Raw genomic sequence first — 16,859 nt, 5'->3', positions numbered from 1 at the left:
AAAAGGTCTGGTCTAATCTGGTCTACAGGTGTGGATGCACTGAAGTAATGTTTTAATTAAGAAGTAACCATTGTTTGTTTATAATAAGTTATGGGCTGAGATTGTTATGATAGTAAAGGTTATACATTTCAATCAAATTGTTTTAATTAACTAGCATCCTCCGCCTGATGTTCTGCTTTCTTTGACTTCTGTAGTTGTCTGCCAGTCCAGCAATTATTTATATATAGATATTAAGGAAATATACAGCAGCTTTTACTAGCCAACTGTTCTTGTGAGAACATGCATAATCTTAAGTAGTTCTTAATAAAGTCTTTAATACACCATGAATGAATTTGGAATTGTTCTCTAATATGCAAAGAAACAATATTTCCACTTACTGTTGTCAGTGCTAACAAAGTAAGAACAGTGTTGCTTAGCAATATATTACTCTAAACATCAGGAAGGGACAGAAAAAAGCAGTTTGATAAAGAGAAAAAAAACTATGTATTTTTTGTATTTACTCAGCCATTAATGTAGGCAGCTGCGAGATAGTTTTATTGACAGAAGCATACGAACAATAACCCTGAGAGGCCATTCTGTTACGGCAGGACAATTACTTTCCTATTACAGAGTGGGATGTTTTTAAATATTTACAACCCACATTTCCCTTTTTGCTTCTGCATGACAGAGATAATATCATCAGAAATCCTTGAGTGTTTACTTTTGTTTAGAGTTCCCTTTCTACGCTAATCATGTAATAACTAGCTGGTAATACTTTAAAAGCAATCCTCACTCTCAATCTGTTTGGAAGAAAAAAGGAAAGGTCTTGCACAAACACGCTGGGCTGCAGATTCACACGCAAGCAAACATCTAAAACCAGGCATTTAAAACCACACACGGAAAGGTGCACACACACAAAAATGTGCTCAAGCCCCAAACCACTGCTGCAACCCCCAACCACACACAAACACACACACACACACACACACACACACACACACACACACACACACACACACACACACACACACACACACACACACACACACACACACACACACACACACACACACACACACACACACACACACACACACACACACACACACTATAACTGCCTCTGGGAGTCTGAGTACAGGGAGCAGAGGAGACGGAGAGTGGCGGTCCAAAACACCTTATCTGCCTGTTTGAGTCTCCGGTCTGACCGCAGAGCCACGGTTTACAGTCTCCACAGGCAGCCAGACTCTCAGCGTCGGCGCCCCTGCCTCCCCCTCCCGCCTCCTTCCCCCTCTCACAGAGCCTCTGAATAGCCAGCGGCTGGGGAGTGAGAGAGCGAATGAGGGAGGGAGGGAGGGATGGAGAGAAGAAGAGAAGGAGGAAGGCAGCCCTCCTGTCTGTCCCTCAGATTTAATTAACGGCCCACTACGGCACAGAGACGACCCGGCAAGCCTGCTTCCCTTTCCTCCTGACCCACACACACACACACACACACACACACACACACACACACACACACACACACACACACACACACACACACACACACACACACACACACACACACACACACACACACACACACACACACACACACACACACACACACACACACACACACACACACACACACACACACACACACACACACACACACACACAAAGATACACACAGAGCCATCCGCCGCCATAGCTGCCGTCTGCCCTCCCCTGATACCGGCACCAATCATTCATCTCTCTTTCCTCTGTCTCTCTATTTCCAAATGTTTCTCCCATCACTGCATCACTGTTGCAGACTTTTTTTTCTCTTATACTTAATTCCTCTGCTGTCTTATTCACTGCCTTTCATATTCTCCCTCCACAGTAGACTAACGGAACAGAGTAAACACAATATCAGAGACAGTGAGCTGCATTTAGTCTCATCTATCTTAAAGTCAAATAAACCACTGCTCTAAAACGTCGTACACCCACCTACAGAATGTATTTGGACACCAATTTGAACTTGTGTTGATTTTGTGTGGGCACGCATCTGTATAAATATGTGTTATTTGTGTGTAATTGTGTGTTTGTTAACCCGTGTGCGTCTAATTTCACTGGCAGACAGAATTAAAGCCAGTGGCTGATCGGATTGGACTTGTTTACAGACACAGAGCGAGCTGCTTAGGCAGCCTGTTAAATCTCCCTTTAATGCTCAAACGAACAGATTTTAGGGGCTTGGACCCCCCTCGGCGTGGGCCACACTGTGTTCACCCCTTCCTTCATCAACCCCCACCCACCTGCCTCTATCCCCTTGTGTGTTCCTCTATTAAGATAACTACCCAGGGCTCTGATTTCTCCATTAAGTTTAGCGGCTGATTAGGCCAGTATTTGGGTGAAAATCCTTCCCAAACCAGGGTTTAAGACACTGACTGGGCTGGCTGTTGAGCAGTCTAATACCCTTCACCTTCCACCCACTCTGCTTGATATCACAGGCACCGTATGGAAAATTAGCAGACAGTAGAGATGAACACCCAGAGAGAAGTTCTGGGGTCTGTACTGATTATGCCACTAGCTGTTCCTTTAATGTTATAAGAAGGGACAAACCCAGGGCACATTTCATAAGAGGTAAATGCATTTGTTAAAACATTTGTTTGGACTGGATGATGCAATGTATTCGATTCAGCAGATTTTTTACTAAGCCAGAGTCATCATATATTTGAAAGAAATCCTGACAATTATAGTTTATATTGATAATAATTACTATAGCTGATACTAAATTGATTTCCATGTGGGAGGGCATAAAGTAGGCTCATCCTTGCAGAGATGTTAATGTGAGATGTAAATTATACCTTGTTGGGGTTCAGTACCCAACAAAAACAAATGTCATTAAAAAAGGGACATCACTTTGTTGAAAGCTGAATATCGATATCCACAGAGGCTGCTTTACAAACATATGTTTAGCCGCACAATATCCTCATACAAGCATCTTGACAATTAAATGATTAAATGCTGTCTGTATTCTGTCTGTAAGCTGTTAGAAAAGCTCTAAGCACATGCACACCATGGTTCCTCTGCTTATATTTAAACTGGATTAATGGCAAACAAAGCTATTTATTCAGAAGTAATTTAAAACAGGGGGTTTAACACAAATCCTGGAGTGGGGCAGAAATGCAGGAAGAACATTAAGTAATCAACTTGAGAGCAACCTTAAGGATGTATGAGTAATAAGCTTATGTTACATTCCCCCAAATCACATTAATTAGAGTCAATGAAATACATAACGGAACATTTATATATGGTAGAGAAGGTGTAAAGGGGGATATATCATCACGTTGGATGCGAAGAAAGAAAGAAAGAAAAAGAAAAGAATAAATCCTGACAACCCTTTCGAAAACACACACAAACACACACCGGATGAACGGGGGTCCTACCTGTGTGTCCAGTACTGGTGTTGTGGTCGGAGGCTGACTCGCCCTCTGGCATGCCGTGCTGTCTGGTGTGGTGCAGGTTGGAGATGATTGTAGAGAGGTCACCGTCACGACTGTAACACACACAGACACACAGGGAAGAGAGGTTTAACACATTTAAAAGCAGCCCTTAACAAACGTAATTCCACAATGCAATCTAAATGAATGTTTAATATAGCAGCAGCAGCAGTAGCAGCATTGCTATTTTAAACACTATATACAGTATGTATTTAACACACAAATCCTCCTTCCAGACGGCACTCTCATAAACGCATACCTCCACACAGACTGAGAAGCTACAAGTGGCTGTTCTGTCAAGAGGCTTTCAGCTCTGAGGTGTGTAATACACTCTGACAGATACTGCATGCAGCACTTCTGGGTCTCATCCCTACTCATCTTCCACACTAAGATGCATTAATGAACATATTCACAATTAATAAGCAGTTCAGCAGCTTAAAACCTGATTATTGCCCTTTATTACTTGGGTCGCCAACTGCTGTTTTTAGAGAAATATGGCAATTGAAAAGTGTAAAATGACAGATGATACAAAGTACCAGACAAACCATGAACCGGTAGAATTAATCTGGTGTATATGATTGTGGGATTCAGGTTTTTTATTGTCATACGTTTCAACAGGAGAAGTCCACTAAAGTCTCTCAAATATCATGTCCTGCCCTCCAGCACCCAAAGGAGGAGCAGGAGGAGGCTTCACAGAGTAAGCCCAGGTCTGGTTGGAGCCACTCTGTCGCTCCACCAGGCGCCTCTCTTACCTCCCCACACTGGACCCAAACAACTGTGTCATGGAGGTATTTCGTTTGCAACCTGATTACAATCCAGATCGCATTAAATGGCATAATGATGGGAAATAGGCGTTTAGAGTTTGAGGGAGTATAGCAGCGGTGCAGTGCCAGCGTAGTCACAGTGTAATGGCAAACAGCTTGTGTGGTAGGAGAGGTAGAGGGTTGAATGTATCAGGTTTTGGTCTAATATAATTTACAGTAAAACGATTGTGAAACGTATGCTACATGGAAGAGCATTTGAAGCTAAAACGAATAGGAAACATAATGTACACTATATTTTGTTCATAAAATAAGCCTATAAACATGCAGCATTTAAACACGTCAGTTTGATGGTATCAGCATCCTCTTGTGCCAGCGGGAATCTCGTTTATAGGCTTAACTGGCAACTTTATTGAAAGCAGAATCATCTATGAAGGGGGTCTGGTATGACACGGCGAGCACAGTTTATGGGACAGAAGCGGTGAATGGTTCTTAGCTGCCACCACTATGACGAGGCCACACTGTTTGCGGCTGCTGGATTTGGGTTTTTACAGTCCCATGATTACAGGCTCCTGCTCTAATGTCAGGCTATTGGTCGCCAAGCTGCTTTCCACACGCTAACAGAAAAGATGAAGGAAAGCATTGAAGGGCCTAACACTAGCCATGCTGGCTTTACAAGTGATCAATCGGTCACAGAGAACCAATGACTCAGGAAAAAGTCCCAGAAAAAACAATCACCACTAGTTGCTTAGTAAAAGGACGCTTGATTGGACTGTGACAAACTCTTTAGGCTAATTATAGACGTCTTATTTTAGAGTATAACTTGCTAAAATTAGTAGGTATCTGTGTCTGAGAGCCCAATGGTTTTCTTCAAAAAGAAAATGAGATGCAGGGTTTTCTTAAATTGAGCTTAAATTCATATAATAATGTATCTGCGTCAACCAGTGACTCTAACAAAAAACACATCACACAAACTGCAGTTACACACTCTACAGTTAGAAACTAAAGCCAAATCACTCAACCACCTAGCTGCATATTACACCACCCTCTATCCATAATTTAAAGTGATCATGATAATGCCATCCTGAACTTCTCAGAGAGGTGACAGGGTAATTATCCCGTGGCAAAGTGGACGCTCTAAGCCATGAACGGCAAGGACATTGTTAGTGGTGGTAATTAGCACACTTTTCCTGAGCTGTCCCGCCTGGGATGGGCTAATGAGGGCCTAGCCCTATCCCCACCAATCGCTGCCCTTCCTCAACCCCCGCCCCCTCTCTTTCTCTGGGTGGAGGGAAGGTCATACTCAAGCCCTGAAGATGAAGGGGGTGTTCGAGACGGTGTTTAAGACCCAGTCACCTGAGTCAGCGCTCCCTAAGGAGCTCCTAAGGCCGGGGACAGCTTGGAAGGACGGGGGCCTTGGAGAGGATGGGGGGTGGGGGTGTATTGAAGCTGTTGGGCCTGATAGCAAAGAAGGATATGAGCTCCCTTATTTTCATCTAGGTGCACGCAGACAAGACAATCATCTCATCCTCAGCTCATCCCTAAACTGGTCAATACCATACCCCTCTTCTCTGGCCACAGGACAGACGCACTGACCCAGAAACGGGATGACAAATATGTGTTAATACTCAACGTCTGTAATGGATACCGCTGGTATGCAACATTACTGAAATGATACACAGTCTGGCTTTAACTTATCCAACCATGCTATGACTGGCTATCCATTGAAATCTGATAATGGTGCAAATATTAATCACATTTTAGGTGCTGATACCAAGATAATCGTTCATGTTTTAAGCCTTTTTTTAATCTGTAAATTATGTTGGATTAAACTGAATATATTGTGTTATATATATTGTGACATTGTTACAGCGATCAAGAAAAGACGGGGGGAAAGCCCAGAAATCTGACCAAGCATTTGATGCTGGAAACTTTAATAGTTGATACATTACAGGCAACATATAGCACTCATTAATACTTCTTTCTTTTAATGGATCTTGTCTAAGCATTCAAAATACACATATTGCATCACTTATCATAGTCTTTGCTACTCAATACTCAAATATGTGGTAGATTACTTTTCTATATTTTAACATTAATGATAAATAAACTTTGTATTGCTAAATCATGGATATCCATAAAAATGCTATAAAAATTGTTAGTTTGAGAAATATTCATAAGTCAGAACACTTCTAGGGGCTTTTTCTTTGAGTAAGAAAAGGTTGTGCTCCTTCTACCATTCCAGTAGGCGTTACCATTCAAAGTCAGTCTGAACAGCATGAAAAATCTCTATTCCTGGCAAAGGCAGTCGACTCATTGTAAATGCCCAGTGGTGGCCTGCTGTGGCATTGGCACACAGAGCTGAGGTGGCGGGGCTGGAGGTCGCAGCGTGAGCTGGCAGAAGCTGGCAACTCAGGCACCCTGACGCCATGTCTCACACCACCACTGGGAAAGTGCTGACAGACAGACAGCAGGGATGTGAAGGTGGAGAAGTTAGATGAGGAGGGAGAGAAAGAGAGACAGGGAAGAGAGAGAAAGGTTGCAAGCGCTGTGTCTAACCTCTTATGCCAGCAGGTTTCCTGTGTGACCCCTTTTGCTCTAAAAACAACAGCCCCAAACACAGCCTCTAACCTGCACAGGTGGCCAAGAGCAACATTCAAATACTACCAGGCAGTATGTAATATTCAACAACCAGAGCATGGTGGGAAGTAGACCTGGGCAAATGCTGAGAAAAATAATGAATGAGTCAAGTTTCAATCATGGTCCGCAGGAGAATGTGAAAGCATTTTTTTTTTTATTATCTTAACTTAAAAAATTAAAGACTGAATATCAATCTGTTCTGTATACATTTTGTCTGATTCTTATTGGTAATGGAAACACAATTGTCATGCTACTCACAGTTTGATAGAAACCCCACAACTGGGAACACCGCAAGCAGAGGGGTTAATGAATAAATACAGAAATGGATACATAAATAAGTAAGAGTAGCCTGGCTTCACTTGGACTTCACATCTCCTTGTTGTTGCTCTGCTGTACAAGCTGACATGAGGTCGATAAGGCAGCCAAGGGAGTAAAGGAAAAGTACAATGGAAACATGGTAAGTTTGCCGTGTTGCATTAAAGTTCCCCTGAACTGAGCTATGCACTTACTGCATACTTTTTTTTCCTGTTAATTTCTCCTCTGGCAACACCTTATGAGATGTTTTTTGCACATATTTCTCAAATATTTCTAATTCAGAACAATAGTTTTAATGAAAATTATCTGTAGTATTTACAGTCTAATGTAATGTGTTGGGGCACACTGTGGCACCAAAGACAGTGCATTAAAGGGCCAGATCTCATAATATATTTGGCTGATTTAAACAAAGTGTAAGACGTGATTAGTAAACACTGTATTATTTACATGTGGAAATGATGAAACTCACGCTTCAATCAAACGCCAAATCTGAGACAAAAATTACTGGAAAACTGATGACCATTTTTTCGTTGATCCTGTGTTTTGATAGGGAGTTAACAAACAAAACACTGTCTATGTGAACATAACGGACGTCTTGCTGCTAGCCAACGCCCAATCAACTACTAAATTGCTGTGACTAAGTTGCCATGGTAAATGCGTGTAAACAAGGCCAAAGATTCTTGAAGCGGAAAGCTCCTCTACAACGCTATAAAACCTCCAAGCGCACTAATTAGTGCTTCAGGGTAGAGCCACTTCCAGTAATTTCACACTGTCCGTGACCTCTTACTGGCATAAGGCAATGACACAGTTGTTCAATACAGCCAGAGGACAAAATGTCAAATGCAAAACAAATACAGGGGCTAACTAAGCATCAATATCTTTTTTTTCTCTGCTTATTGCACAGATTGAGTACAGACCTCCATTAACCAAAATGTGCCAATGCTGCTCAATGAAAATATATACGTTCTCATATAGAGAGGTTGGCTGTAAAACAAAATAAGATAGTAAGAAGTCAAATCTGATTATTTGAAATGTTTACGAACAATTGCTTTCACACTTCAATGCTTTAACCAGGAATATCAAAATTACACCCAAATTAAATCAAACTTTTCTGCTGTATGCAGAGAAGCCAGAAGATAACCTATTATACTGGATGTTGGTATGTTAGGGATGTTGGTTTCAATCAGCTTTACGCCCTGCTGAGTGGATGAGAACAGGACAATATGACCCTTACTGTATATGAAGACAGTGTTAGACTCTGACAGTCAGATTAAGTTGAACACAAACCAAAAAACTTGGTATGTCTTAATATTTTGTTGTAGAAGGAAGCATATGTAAGTGATCAAGTAGCAAATGGTCTAATGCATGATCCAACATTTTGAAACTGCCTTTGTTTTTGGTGATGCTAATAATGGGTATGGAGGATTTCTTTTTTCAGACATCAGCGGGTGTAACATATCAAATCTACGCTGGTTGGCGTATAACTACCCCGACTCTCAGTCAGCAGTTTTCAATCAAAGCCTTGTTATCTTCAGGCGACTAAAACAAACCCGAGAGGCTTTGTCTTGCCCCTCTCAAGTCACTAAATTCAAAAAGTACCAGTATCAAATATTTAGTCCCTGAGCTGAAATCCATAAATCAGTGTTAGAAAAATGTCAGATAGAAACTATTTGCAGCACTGATACCAAGGCAATACACAAAGGTGATAATAAAACGTGATTTTGTTTTTGCCTTTCAGCTCCTGTGTGTTTCACAGGAGCCACACTAGACTTTGGTTCTCACACCCCAAGGATCTTCTGCATACACCTTATTGTGATAATGATTATTTGGTTTGCTCTGTGATTTGGCAGCAGTTCAGTCTCTAGGTGGTCGGTGCTTATTCAGCAGGATGAGCACAGATCTGTGGAGAACAAACTAAACTAATTGTCAGCAGAGCCAGCAAATATTAGCATTAATCTGGTTAAAAGAAGGTGTCCCTGTGTATAATGAACTTGAGGGGGCGACCGGATGAGAATGATGAATGAGCTTCGACAGCAGCACTTGTTGACACTGACAGAAAAAATCCTCTCAATACAAAGCCAGACACCTGAACCGACCAAACAATCTGCTGTAATGTTTCAGAAAGAGACATTTTATATTAAACTATACACTAAAACACTGGAGTGGAGTTGAAAGCCATAAATATCTTCTAATGTAATGCCACCTCCAGTTTACTGCATCAGCCTTACGTTAGTTTTTTTTTTTTGTATGTTCCGCTTTGATTTGCCGATGTAGATTAAAGCATAATGACAGTAGGTAGGTTGAAGCAACCAAGTGGGTGAGACACGGGGGTGCCGCCAGCCTTGATGATGTGCTGATGAGACAGCACTGATACGCTCACACATGTATACAGAGGCCCTGTATTTTTCACATCCATTGGCTAAATCCAATTTGTTAAGACCCTTCTACGACTCACTTACGAAGCTGCGGTCAATGGAAATCACATTTCCGTGATTGGACATCCCATTATCCCGTTCGTCCAGACCCACACAAGGGGATAAAGCAGGGCTGAGACGGATGCCCAGGACAGACCGGAGTTGCGGCTCCAGCGAGTCCGTCGCCTTTCAAAGGGTAAGAGCCTGACATATTAGTCATAAGTGTTCTTTAAATTCATTATCATCTTAACACGCCAGCGGCACAAGTGTCAAGGGGAGGGGAAGCCCTCTTAAATGAGGTTACTGGATCCATTTAAGGCTTCACAGTTGCTGTGCTGTCCGCCGTGTCACACGCAAGTCTCAAGACATGAAAAACATCCCCTTCAGTAATGAGGTTGCACAAGCTGCTTATAATGCAGCTGGGGACTTTCTGAGGTTAATCAATGAACAGCTTCTGCATTATGTCTGTCCGTAGCCTGTCATGTACATAACAAATCACAAATCTCTGTGATGTTTGTTCCAGATGGAGAATGTCTTTATTTCTGTCACTTCAAATGTCTCAAAGATTGTATAGGGAAATCATTGAAAAAATATGTATAACTGCATCTTTTATTCAGATCATGTTTGTAGCCGAGTGTAGGCCATTAGATATTGGGAGCGCCTATTTTCATTTCTTAATGTGGTCACCTCAGTGTAACCCTGCATGGGTGCATTTGCATGTACTGTATGAAGATGTGAACCCGAAATCTTCACTTGACTCCGGACAGGATTTTTGTAAATGTAGTTTACAATTGTATGACCAGTGCAATCTTATGTGTATCCATTATTGTGGAAAATGTCAGTTTTGAAAAAGAGTCAAACAGCAATTGAATGATATATATAAAAAAGCAACTTTGTTTAATTTAGAAAATAAACCAAAGACTTACTGTTTATAGATACTAGGTGTTTTTAAAAGGCAGCATGTACTACTGAATGTTTGTTTTTTCAACTAAATTAATATTATTATATATGAAATGATAAGCATATTTAAAAATGTGCACTTTATATAATAATTTGCTGCACAAATGGTAGCATATCTTAAGGAAAATAGATTCTAAAGATATTTCTTTATAACCATTTTAAAACATTCTTAAAGCTTAAGATTAAAAGTTACATCACGAAGACGCTACCACCTATAAATGTTTTATATGAAATACTCCCAAACCACTCCCAAGCACAGCATGGGATGCGATGAAGCAGACAGCGATGACTCAGGTAACTCAGCCTTTCAATATCAAGTCAAGACAGATTCACTGAGACTTGGCAGGAGCTACAAGACGCAAACCAACGAACCAATTAACACGTTCAAAGCTCAGCACACATCCTGCCATTAGACGTCCCAAACGCAGGAAGTTTAGTTTCGAAACACGGTTCTTTGTCTGTTTGTCTCAAAATGAGCCTTTAACACCTCAGCATTATTCTAAAGTCACTTTGAATGAAAGTAATGCACACACGTCCGAGATGTCATTAAGAAAAATGTTGCAACCTTCTGCTTTTAGACAGAAACGGACCAAACATAGGAACTGAATCATTTTCAATTCATGAGATGTTCTTTTTGTAGCCATCTCAATGCACAACGTTTGCATATTTCAGACGTTGAAGATATCGCCACAGGAGTCACAGGTGCTCTAACCTCTTTCTCATGATACTGTAATGCAACTCGTCCTCCTGTTTGATGTGGGCATGGTCCCCACTGGCCCGCTCGCTGCCTTCACTGTCGTCACTGCTGAAGATGGAGGCCAGCTCCTTCTTGGGCACCCGGTTTGGGGGGAGGGGGATGGTTCGTTTCTCAGCCAAGCGCCCGCGGTTCTGCAAAACAAAGAAGAAGGGAACACTTTAGTAACAGGATTTACAGCTTGTCAAATTGTTGAATGAGATACTTCATTTGCTTGTGTTTGATGTTCTGACAGTTTTTTTTTTCTCGTTTTGATCATTTGCATGATTCTTTTATTGAAGATTCAACACGTTGAACTGTACATACAGGACAAATCTACATATTTAGCGAGATGGCAGTTTTTGTCTATGCCCCTCCTAGCGACAATTGAAATAAAAAACTTGATCAAACAGTTCAATGGTATAAGGAAACCAACAGTATCTACCTTTATATAATCAACACTTTGAATCAAAACCTTGTCCCAAATAACTTTTACATGGATCCATTTGTACCATGATGGGCGGTCTAAATAAAAAGTACTTTGAGATTATTGGGCAGGGCTGAGGGCAGAGTTTTTTAACCATTTCATCAGTAACACAAATAACTGTTTTGGAATATCTTCATCAGAAACTAGAATAATTTAATACAAGCTTCCAGCAAAAAAAAGTGCTTCAACTGCAGAAATAGAAATGCCAGTGCAGCTGGGACCAATGAGCCACACTGAAACCAAAACAACAGAATCTGTTGTATTGACATTCAGCCTCCAGCTAGATATCCTAAAGTTACACATACTCTTGGTGAAAACAAATTAAAGTAATACTGAAAAAAAAACTCCAATACTTTACATTAGTTCAACTGGGTTTTTACGCATTCACTTCTTTTACACCTGTTTTTTTAAGCACCAAACACAGAAGTCACGTTTGCCACACTTTTCTACTCTACAACCAAACGGATATGGAGAAAAGTTGGTTCGTGAAATGAGTGTTTATTTTACTCCAATGCGGCCAGGAGTATGCGGAGAGAAGAAGGGATAAAGAGGAGAGAATGGCCCTAGGGATGTTAGGAAGTGAAGCTGGGCGACCTTTAATGTGACCTGAAGAGGTCAGTGCAGATTAACATGGTCCTATCACAGAGATAACGGAGGAGGGGGAGAAAGAGGGGAAAGAGGAGTGGCGAAGGAAAGAGATGGGAGATGGAAGAGAGGAGAAGAGATTGAGCCGGGGAGGAAGTCAGTGAGGAAGCTGAGCGGAAAAGTTAACAAGTGAGAGAGAGGGGGAAGTGGGTTTGTATAGAAAAGAAAGGGGCAAAAAAAAAAAAAAAATGAAAGAAAATGTGATGAATCAAAACATGAGAGCAAGAGAAAGTCTCACAGAAGGAAAGTCTGTCCGGTAAGGAGTGGACTTGGATTTGAAACTATTTCTCTCTCTCTCTCTCTTTGTCTCTCTCCCTCCCTCCCTCTCTCTGCGCTTACATCTCTGACTCCCGGACGCCTTTAAGTCCTCGAGCTATCCCTTCCGCCACACGCAACCCCGCTCTCCACCATTCCTCCCTGCTCCCCCCTTCCCCTGTTCTTCCATCCCAGGAAGCGCGGCAGCATGAGTGGCAGGCGGGGGCAGGAGGAGGGATTTGGGGGCTCCTAGCCAAGAGGCAAACAGGTGCAGCCCCTCTGGAGTCTCTCAAATGGCAGACATTAAAAAGAGTTTGGGGGGTGGAAGACAGAGAAAGATGAAAACCTCCCCCAGGATGAGCAAGCCATAGACTTCTGCACATCTCACTCCTTCTCTTTTTTATCATGCCTTGCCAGAAAAGAGGTTTTTCCTCTTTTCTTCTTTCCTGTTCTGCTCCAGTGTTTGAGGACAGTGAAATACTTTCTTATACTTCTGCTCTTTCCACACAAGGCCTTGCTGTAGAAAGTTAGTGCTAGAGCTTTAGACATGGCACATTAGAGGAAGGAGCAGAACATCAGAACAACCATTTTCCATGGATTCAACCACAGTTTCATCTGTCAGAAACACAACTTTCAAATATAAACTCTCTGCCTCGAGGTCTTTTAATGCTGTCTTCATATTGTCAGGACAAAACGTAAAATTGCAAATGCACGTTACCCTCACGATATACACACTCATAAGCATGCATACTCTCTCACACACCTGTTCCTTAGAATTCCCCACTAAAGCAGGGGATTTTACTTGGAGCATGCCAGCAAAATAGTGCACACAAGAATAGTTTGTCTAAGACCAGTCGTGACTGCTGTGTGAGTGTGTGGACAACCACCCACATGGCCGTGACATACCCAGGCTGACAGAACCCCTCCCCCCCCCCCCTTCCTCCCTCTTCTCTCCTCCCGGAAAGCCCCGATCCTTTCTTTAGTGGCACTGACGCAGAACTGGGGGTGAGCTCCCACTGCTTCCGGCAACACTTCCGCAGCACGGGGGAGGGCTCTCCGAAACAAAACACGAAGCAAACACACCCCTGGCAGCCCACGTAGGAGCGCTCAAAGGAAGGGCGCCTGAGCACTCGGGCACGTACGTGCACACACACGAACACGGTGTGTGTGCACAAAGCTGAGGCAACCTTACTGTGTGTGGTCAACCTCCTTTCAGCCATGGAAAAAAGTCTCTCATAAAAGTCCCACTAAAAGCACCTCTATGAATATCACCTCCCACGCTTTCTGCCAATCAGGCAGCCAAGAAATATATCTGGGCTTCACATTTACACTCAAACTAAAGACACACATACGAGCGTACGTACATACAGATGCACATGCACACAACAACGTATACATGACATGAAATGGTCATATCAGAACATGACGAACATTCAGAAAAACTTGCCATTAACACATAACTATATTAATGTAATAGAATGTATTATCACATTAGAAGTTGAACAGCCTACGAGAGTAAAGTACTGGATATAGGGTAATCTGGGTCTACTTAATCTAAGACAGTCTTAAGTAATAACAAAAGTCAAAAGGACTTCAATATGGTCATTAATAAGACCCATACATCTACAAACATTTTCCTTTAGGATGTAGATATGGGTAATAAAGCTTTAATGTGTCATAAATGTAGCAAGGGAATTGTGAAAATGCAAAAGGAATGTTTATTGTATTGAAAAACAATAGAGGCTAATATCAAGACTACATGTTTGCCAGCAAAGGCGTTTGAATTAAAAGGCAATCTAGTGCATTCTCTCTAAATGTATTTCAGATTTTAAATGAGCTCTTGGTGGAAAACGAGGACTAATAAGTGTTTTTTTTTTCTCCTTGCGTTATTTCCTGAAAGGTGCAGGGCCCTGCCGCTGGCTCCAACCAGCATGAGTGAGCACACACCCACACACACATGCATATACACACGCACGCGCGCACACACACACACACACACACACACACACACACACACACACACACACACACACACACACACACACACACACACACAGCGGTAGCCGGCCGTGACATTCCTGCAGCTGCGGCGCTCTCTCTCCCTCACACGCGCCCCCCCAGCGATCTCCCTGGGGGACGAATGCCTAATGAGTCACGCGCCTGTCTGCCGTTACCTCGCTGTGTGTGTGTGTGTGTGTGTGTGTGTGTGTGTGTGTGTGTGTGTGTGTGTGTGTGTGTGTGTGTGTGTGTGTGTGTGTGTGTGTGTGTGTGTGTGTGTGTGTGTGTGTGTGTGTGTGTGTGTGTGTTTGTGTGTGTGTGTGTGTGTGTGTGTGTGTGTGTGTGTGTGTGTGTGTGTGTGTGTGTGTGTAGGCTGGATGGCGGGCCGACTTGGCGAGCACTAGGGGAAAGGGGGGAGGGGGAATGAGGAGACGACAGGGAAGGAGAGAAGAAAAAATGAGCGTGAGGAGGGTGGGAGATGGGGAGGGGATGAAGCGGTCATTACCATGCTCACATAAGAGCTCTGAAACAAGGCCAAAACAAACAATTTGTCTACTGTGTGCATGTGTAAGCCTGAAATGCAATTCTTCAAAAAATAAAGGTCCTCACTTTGTTTAGTCTCATCCCCTCATCTCTGATCCTGACATCTTCACAGGTACACCCATGAAAGGTGATTAGCTTCAAATGTGTCAGCTTTCATCAAATTGAGTTCGCTCAGTATGTAAATGAGATTACTTTGAATAATCAGATTAAAGTAATAGTTTGATTAAAGTGTTTACATGGTTCACAGTAACCGGATTTCGACAGTAACCCAATAATAAAGTTAATATAATGTGTTTGATAGTCAGGATAATGTGTAAGGATATCTAGAAGCTGGTAGAGAATCTCTTATTAGTGCCACAAAAGAAGAAGAAACTGAGTTATTGTTTTTCAGCGCACCCTACTTTGTACTTTGTGTAACATGAAAGCTTTTTCACCACTAGCCATGACACTGTTTGTTTATAGAGACACCCATTTGCATCAGCTGCACTCAATGACCTTTCTGGTGCATGTTCAGAATCAAAACACAAAGAAATCAGACAATGGCACACTATACTGTTCAGGCTGCGAAAAAACTGACAAGCCTTATATTTGCCTAATCTGATTATAATCAAATTAGTAGTGTGCCAGTTAAACAAAGTTACTCGAATATCTGCAAAAAAGCAAAAATCAATAACGGATGTGAATAAAACGCAAAAATATATTTAGAAACCGGTTGAACTCTTCTGGTGTAAGAATATACAATTCATATCGACACGTATTTAAGGTAATTATAGAATTAAATGCGTTCCTCCACAATAAACACACATTGCACACTGTATGGTCCTGTTTACAGAACTCTTAAACACATCTGTTCATCATTGTGCAAAAACTAATTTAATATAGCATATTAACATTTATGTCATTATTATCAATGGCAGAGTTCTTAAGCATACAATAAGCATTTATGTGACAGCCTAATAAAGCTGTGAAGTGTCACATTTTGCAGTTCAAAGCTAAGATAATTCTATTTAAAAACTAGAAACAAACTAAATATAAACCAATATGAACACGGATATATATTTTGTCAACAGAAGTGACTATAAAGATATATTTTCATTTTGAATAAAGTGCATCTCCAACCACAGAAGGGATTCCTCCACAGTGCAACAAATACATGGGTATATTCAATATTGGAAGAAAATAACATATCAAACAGATCTTAGCTTTTACTTTGTAAGTGTCTGATATATGTTGCTGTGAGTAGTTCATTCAAGAAGCAATGGCAGTTAAGATGGTAAGTCAAATGATTTTGATGTTAAAATGCTGCCTGACTGAACACTCATGACTTGAAATGCAAGATTATAATAAAGGGAAAATGTCGATCATACTCAGCAGAATACATCTGATTCTTGATAACGTGTGTTTTATGTGCCGACTCTCGGCAACGCTTGGTTATTCAAGGCCGTGTGAGAGAAAGAGAAAAAAAGTGAGAAAGCACTGCAGGGCGGACAGGCATGCGACCAAGTCCCCCGCCCCCGCCACACACACTCATGCTCTCCTGCACCCTCGGCCCCACGCGCTGAGCCGAGCGGGCAGTTGCAGCCCAGTGGAGCGGCACAGGGCAAGGGGGAGGGATGGGTGAGCAGCGGGGGGAGGGGGAGAGGTGCACAGAGGGCGAGAGGCGGCGGA

General features: G+C 42.0%; 1 protein-coding gene across 3 annotated transcripts in view; it reads right to left on the bottom strand.

Moving 5' to 3' along the window:
- Positions 1-16,859, bottom strand: part of samd11 (sterile alpha motif domain containing 11) — a 47,849-nt gene that overhangs the window by 23,905 nt on the left and 7,085 nt on the right. For all 3 annotated transcript variants that reach the window (XM_079676804.1, XM_079676806.1, XM_079676805.1), the window contains exons 3-4: positions 11,243-11,418; positions 3,387-3,496 (exon numbers count right to left, since the gene is read on the bottom strand). In XM_079676804.1, the coding sequence (XP_079532930.1) occupies positions 3,387-3,496; positions 11,243-11,418 (286 nt within the window). The remainder of the gene's footprint in view (positions 1-3,386; positions 3,497-11,242; positions 11,419-16,859) is intronic.

This window comes from Notothenia rossii (assembly GCF_949606895.1).
Source record: "Notothenia rossii genome assembly, chromosome: 4".
NCBI classification, from domain to species: Eukaryota; Metazoa; Chordata; class Actinopteri; order Perciformes; family Nototheniidae; genus Notothenia; species Notothenia rossii.
This window is presented reverse-complemented; position numbering and strand designations above follow the sequence as displayed.